The 6,552-nt window shown below is 35.5% G+C and overlaps 2 protein-coding genes across 2 annotated transcripts; one reads left to right on the forward strand and one right to left on the reverse strand.

Annotated features, from left to right (window-relative positions):
* Positions 1 to 714: 714 nt before the first annotated feature.
* LOC108606028 lies at positions 715 to 1,826 on the reverse strand. The gene has a single exon (XM_017995855.1). It carries the CDS (start codon positions 1,742 to 1,744, stop codon positions 794 to 796), a length of 951 nt encoding a protein of 316 aa, XP_017851344.1. The 5' UTR covers positions 1,745 to 1,826; the 3' UTR covers positions 715 to 793.
* A 4,260-nt stretch (positions 1,827 to 6,086) lies between these two features.
* On the forward strand, positions 6,087 to 6,552 carry LOC108606182 (maker353). Its single transcript, XM_017996032.2, has 2 exons — positions 6,087 to 6,252; positions 6,315 to 6,552. The coding sequence occupies exons 1-2, from the start codon at positions 6,169 to 6,171 to the stop codon at positions 6,537 to 6,539; spliced, it is 309 nt and encodes a 102-aa protein (XP_017851521.1). The 5' UTR covers positions 6,087 to 6,168; the 3' UTR covers positions 6,540 to 6,552.

A 6,552-nucleotide genomic window follows, 5' to 3' on the forward strand; every position in this document is an offset into this window, starting at 1 on the left:
ATGTTTATGTTAAAAAAGTAACTAATGCTGAAACTTCTCTTAAGCCGATGACTATAAAAAATTTTTAATTTTGTTCTCAATCCACAGAGAACAATAAACACGAAAATTAAAATTCTAAACAAGTTTATAAACATGTAAATTGTAAAATAAATAAAACAAAATTACATATTGAAAATAATGTTTCTTTTTTAAATGCACCGGGCATTGCACAAAATGTCACAGCTTACGCTATATAAATTTAAAATATTTTTAAGCGACTTTCGCATCGATTTTCTTACAGCGAACCATTCGCTCTATTCGCTTTGGATCAGTTTTAATTAAAGCGAACCGAGCACTGCGACAGTTCACACGTCCGCGCACGTGTTTGTTGCAAAACTTTTGGCGTTTAATTAATTGTTTGTTAATAAATAATGCAGTTGCATTGTTTATAGCAGCAGCAACATCGAATTGAATGTGCAACTGTGTCGAGTGCTTGTCAAACTGTACGCTGAGTTGCTGAAAACTTTTAATTAAGCTAATTGTTTGTTAATATTTAATGCAATTGCATACAAAATAATGAAATTGAACAAGTGAAGCGCAAACATAATAAAAGTGCTTGTCAAACTGTAATGCGCGCTGCTTAAACTTGCAGTTTTCAATTAAAAAGTTAAGCGCAAATGCAAAATTAAATGAAAATATTATATTGCATGCATAATATATTTTATATAGATATTTAATATTTAAGGCAAACACACAAAGCAAATGTAGTGTGTGTTGGTTATAAACAGTATGTGCTGTATGTATGCGCATGGCGCTAATGCAAATTGGGAAACTCAAGCTCATCGTTCATATTAATGCCATCGGCTGCTGCTTCATTGCCCGTCTGATTACGCTGACGGCGCTGCCAGCCGCTCTGCCAGCCGCGACGACGATGATCGTCCTTAAACTTGAACTCAATGTCCACAATGCGCTGCAAGCGTCCAACACGCTGTGGATACAGCAAAGCTGCATCGTACTCCAGCTGCGGCTCAGTCAACAAATTGTAGTTGCTTTGAGATTCCTGCTGCTGCTGCTGCTGCTGCTGCTGCTTCTTCTTCTTCTGCTGCAGCACAGTCATCTGCTGCCAATCGGGCTTGACAGCTTCACCCTCGCCAGGCTTGCGTATATTAAAAATTGGCTTGGCACGCGCTACGCTCTTGGCGCGCCATTCCTCAACTGTTATATACTTGGCTTCCAGCTCCGCCTGCTCCTCATCAGAGTTGTCCCACAGCTGCTGCTCCGCCTGCAATTGTGTCACCTGCTGCTGCTGCTGCTGCTGCTGCTCACAAATCGAAGCATCTGCATCACTCAATGCTGCAGTAGCCTCAATATCCTTCAACGCTGAGCCCCAATTGTGTGCGCCGCCACCATTGCGCTTATCTATGGCCTTGATTCCAGTCTTATCCGACCCAGAGCGACGATCCAGCTTGCCACGCAGCTCACGTTCGCCTTTGTTCACATTGCGCTTGCGAAAATTGCGTTCAGCCCTCAGCTCTAAATATGGCGGCGGCATCAGCTCCAGCTGCTGCTCCAGCTCTGCGTCCACCAGCTCATTGCGTTTTGCCAGCTTAGCTGGCATTGGCAATTTCTTAATCAGCGGCGGCGCCTTTGGCTTATCCACCGCCAACTTATTGCGCAACTTTTTCTGCGTAGCTCGCAGCTGTTTTAGCTCGTCATCGTCTATGAACAACAGCTGATAGGGATTATTGTTACCAAAGCTCTCCATTGCCGCAACTTTTTTTTTCTAATTTTATACAAATTTTCTTTTGCTATTTTTGTAGCTTTATGAAAATCTCGCTCAGGCTGTTGTCAGCTTTACACAATTGTAGTAAAATAAGTGTCGGCTAAGTTAGAAACGACTAGTAGATGAGCTGAACTAGTTTCAAAAAAAAGCTAAACTATCGATATTATTGTTAACATTGCGCATTTATAAAATTGTATGCAACTTTTCACAACAGTTCAATAAATTTAAATAAAAAAAAATAGTTTTTTACTTTGCATACATTTAAATTAATTATATTAAATAGCTGCTTATAAAAAAGTTAGAAAATAATTTCGATAATATTGTTTATTGATTGGACTTTATATAAACCATATTTATATAAAAAATATGACTTTTCGTATCTCTTAATTAATTGCCACAGCTGCAAGTAAATATTTCAAATGCTGACAATTGCATTGATTTCATACCGATAGTATCGATAACATTGGCTTTGAATTGAATTTGGTGCTACTTTTTGTAAAAATTATAAAATAAATATATTTTTTACCTCTTTGCATACTTTTCAATTAATTGCAACAGCTGCAAGTAAAAGTTGACAGACTTACTATAAATTTTAATGTTTTATATCGATAGTAGCGACAATTTTGCTTATGAATTGAGTATGTTATACTTTTAGCACAAACTATATAAAAAAAATTACTTTTTAATTAATGAGAACAGCTGCAAATAAAAGTTAGCAGACTTAGCTGCTGTAACATACATTACTTTCCTATCGATAGTAATGATAACATTGCTTACTAATTGCATTTAGTGCAACTTTTTGCAAGAATTCTATAATATATTTTTTTTATATTATATTTTTAAGCTTTTTAGCCTATTTTGTAATTATTTACAAGAGCAGCATCTAATTGCTCTGTAAATTGCATTGATTTCATATCGATAGTATCGATAGCATTGACTACAAAGCGAATGTAGTGCAACTTTTTGCAAGAATTCTATAAATTTATAGCTAAAATAAAGTAATAAATTTATTTTTTTATGCCTTTGCATGCTCTTTTTAATTAATTGCGATAGCTGCAAGTAAAAGTTGAAATTACAACACGTCAAGCATATTTAAGGAAACATTTCCAATTTGGCTGTTTGCTTTTGTTTTTTTTTTTCTGGTTCTGCTTTATGGTTTTAACGCTCAGTTACATTAAAATTGAACAACTGCCATTGCACAAAAACAAAAGCAGTCTGTGCAAGCTTGTAAAAAAATATAAAGCTTAAAAAAATACAATTAATACGAAAAAAAAAAAAAACGAAAAAAAAAGAAATGTCTGCAAAGTTTGGCTGGCTGTGCGGCACATACTTTAATTGCAAGTCCAGCTGCCAGCACGGCAGGAGGCAAGTGGGGTAATCGCTGGGCGTGGCAAGCAGTAAGACGCATTGAAATGTGCAGTTTGTGGCAGTTGCAGGCGCTGCCAGAAATTAAATGCCAAAGTTCGCAGCAAAAGGTAATTAAGGGGGGGGTGCTCGAGTTTAAATGTAAAACGTGTGATTTTTAATTTTGCTTTTTATTTTATATAATTATTATGGCTAGCACAACAGCAATGAAAAACTAATTAATTGCAACAATTTTACGCTGTACGCTTATATTTAGCAGCAACTGTGTGGCAATTAGTTTATCTCGATAGAGCGAACTGTGCAGTGTAAATTGTTGCTAGGCAAATATGATAAATGTTCGTCCCAGCGTTTGATTTGCTCAGCACAAACTACGAGACGAGAGATGCGTGTGTCTGTTTATTGATTGCCTGAGCAGCAGCTAACAAGGACTAGCAGCAAGGACTACGACTACTTTAGGCGTTTACCTTTTTGTTCTAAGGGTTCTGCACATTGATTTATATTTGTATTGACACTTAAAGCAGCTTCCTCTCTCACTCTCTTACGTCCCGCTCCAATGAACTAAAGCCCTGTCTGTTTGCCTGGCTGCTTGCTTGGCTGTCGCCCAAATTTGTCCTTGTCATTGTTTTACAAGCAAGCAAAAAAGCAACATGGAAATGGCAGCAGCAGCAGCAGCAGCAGCAGTCCCCAGCAGACTGGAACTCAGTGCGAGTTTAAACTGTGTGTATCGATTAACAACAAACCAACAACAACAACAATATAACTGCAGACCAATTTGCTTTGATTTAGGGACAGCAGCAGCAGCAGAAAAAAACCAATGTGCACACACAAATTTCAAATTTATTCATTTATTTGACAAATAAATTTGAGGTTAGCTATGCAGCAAGTCTTAAAATTTATGAAATTTTAAGCCTTTTTATATAGCCACTAAATTACAGATAGATGTTTGATTATCTAAAGCGTATTTAAATCTATTGTTATCGATACTATCGATAAGACTTGCTTACACTTTTTGCTGGCTTTATTTCAATTCTAGTCACAAAATTCGCTACAATCTCAACAGCTTTAGCTTCAGCATTTGTTTCAAATTATTATTTATTTATATATATAAATGTTGTTTATCGATATTATCGCTTAAATTAGATTTCAGCTTTTGCTGCTTTTAGTATCTTTCGCATTAAATCGAATTTATTATTGCTATTGCTTAATTTATTTATTATAAGCTTCAAACTTTGTATTTTTCTTGTCGCAAACTCAATTAAAATTCTCTAAAGTCTGCCTTAGTTTGTACATTAGCTTTAAATATTTATGTATTGTGAATGTAGCCATAAAAATTATTGTTGCCAAAAGTTTAGCCCAAAGAATTTGCTCAAAAAATAAAGCAAACTTTTATGCTGCTGTTGTTGTTGTTGTTGTTGTTATTTTTATGATTATTTAATTTGATTTTGCTTAGAAGTTAAGTCCAAAGTTAAAAGCGGCAAATGCTTGGAGGCAGCAACATTAAATGAGGCATGCCACAAAACAATTGAAATGCGCTGCAGCAAGTGCTCAAGCTGCTGCTGTCGCTGCTGCTGCTGCTGCTACTGCTGCTTCAAGACAATTATGAGCGAAGAGACGAGACGACTTGGACTCAAATCTCAGAGACTTGGGTGTATGTATGTTTGTTTGTTTATCTAACGAGTAAATACGATTTTAATTAAATGTAAATCACATTGTCAACTTATGCAACAAGAGCTATAAAATAGCAGAGCAGGCGTAGAGGGGTGGGGGGGAGGCAACATAGGCTGAGTTGGGTTTGAGCAGAGGCGGACTGGCTGGCATTGGTTTCTCATGTTTTTGTGGTTAGAAGCACTCAAGCAATGCTTACATATGTCATATACACATATTGTTTTCACATGTTACATTATAACGCATACGCCCTGTGTGTGTGTGTCGCTCGCAGCATAAAAAACACACACACACACATACGCAGACTTTGTGTGTCATATGGAACACCCCTTGAGATTATTAATTAAAAGACAAGAAAATATAATTTCTAAATTTACACACATGACAAAACAAAAACAATACACACGCACACACACGCACGCACACACACACACACCCCTGTGGTTTAAACATAAATCTTGAAGCTTAATTTTCTTGCTTTTTGTGCAACCAAATTGTTGCATACACGAGCTTGTTTAAATTATATATTTAAATTGTACATAATTATGATTTGTGCATAGATTAAGGTTAAGAACAATTCAAGCAAGCATAAGCCTAATTTTAAACTGATTCAAGCAATTTTGAATAGCTTACAATGTAATTAATTGAGCCAAGCATCAGTTACTGCAGATTTTAGCTTGAACCATGTTTTGGTTTTAAGTTAACAAGCAAATGCTAACAAACTTGAATGCAATAATTTTGACAGCTAAGACTCAACTCAACTTTATTCATTCTTTAAAATATGAAATTCAAACCTTATTCAAGCATTACCAACAATACTAACGCTTATTTGTATTTGAATTATTCTTATTAGATTTAAAATATTTAGTGTTCAAAAAGCTTGAAATTTAGTGCTCCAAAAGTCGTAAAGTTCGATATGTAGCTTATTTTCAGCTATAAATAAACTATTAATCTATGCTAAGAGTCAAGAATTATCTTTATCTTTTATAAATTAAATTAATTTGTTTAAGTTTGCACAATTTAGTGTTCAAAAAGGTACAAATTATTGAAATTTTAGTGCTCCAAAAGTCGTTAAGTTCGATATGTAGCTTATTTTCCGCTATAAATAAACTATTAATCTATGCTAAGAGTCAAGAATTATCTTTATATTTTATAAATGAATTCAGTTTGGCAGCATAATTGTTTAAGTTTGCACAATTTAGTGTTAAAAAAGGTACAAATGATTCAAATTTAGTGCTTATCTCTGTTAAGTTAACAGCGCTTTAGAGCACTTGCTTTAAGCGTCATGCAACACTTCAAAAAAAAAAGCAAACGTTTGACATTTCCTGCGCAAGTGTAAATTGAAACAAAACTGAAGCAAAAATCTACCGCATAAAATGGCTGCCAATCAAAAATCAAATACCAATTCCAATACTCACGCTGCCTCGTTTCAAATGAGTTTGATGCCCTATTCGAGTCAAGTGAGTTTCAACTACATAAATGTCACGTGTTCTTCACAGCTAATTTGTTGTACTTTGTTTAGAGCGGAATGCGTCGCTTTCAATTGACGGTGCCAAATCCTGAGGACAAATGTTTGATTGTTCGAGCTTTATTTGCGGGTCCGCTTGATTGCAACTTTTATACTTTGGTGCATGAGCTAAGCTGTGGCATGGATGATATAGTTAATTTTCGTAACTACTATACTGACTCTGAATCCAGCGCCACGGACACTTGCTCCGAAACTGAAACTGAAACCGAATCGAAATAAATAATCTGATTGC

This window comes from Drosophila busckii, chromosome X (genome assembly GCF_011750605.1).
Source record: "Drosophila busckii strain San Diego stock center, stock number 13000-0081.31 chromosome X, ASM1175060v1, whole genome shotgun sequence".
NCBI classification, from domain to species: domain Eukaryota; kingdom Metazoa; phylum Arthropoda; class Insecta; order Diptera; family Drosophilidae; genus Drosophila; species Drosophila busckii.

Coding starts and splice junctions, on each gene's coding strand:
- LOC108606028 (XM_017995855.1), bottom strand. CDS start 1,744: ATGGAGAGCTTTGGTAACAATAATCCCTATCAGCTGTTGTTCATAGAC.
- LOC108606182 (XM_017996032.2), top strand. CDS start 6,169: ATGGCTGCCAATCAAAAATCAAATACCAATTCCAATACTCACGCTGCC. Junction 6,253..6,314: donor TGATGCCCTATTCGAGTCAA/GTGAGTTTCAAC, acceptor TACTTTGTTTAG/AGCGGAATGCGTCGCTTTCA.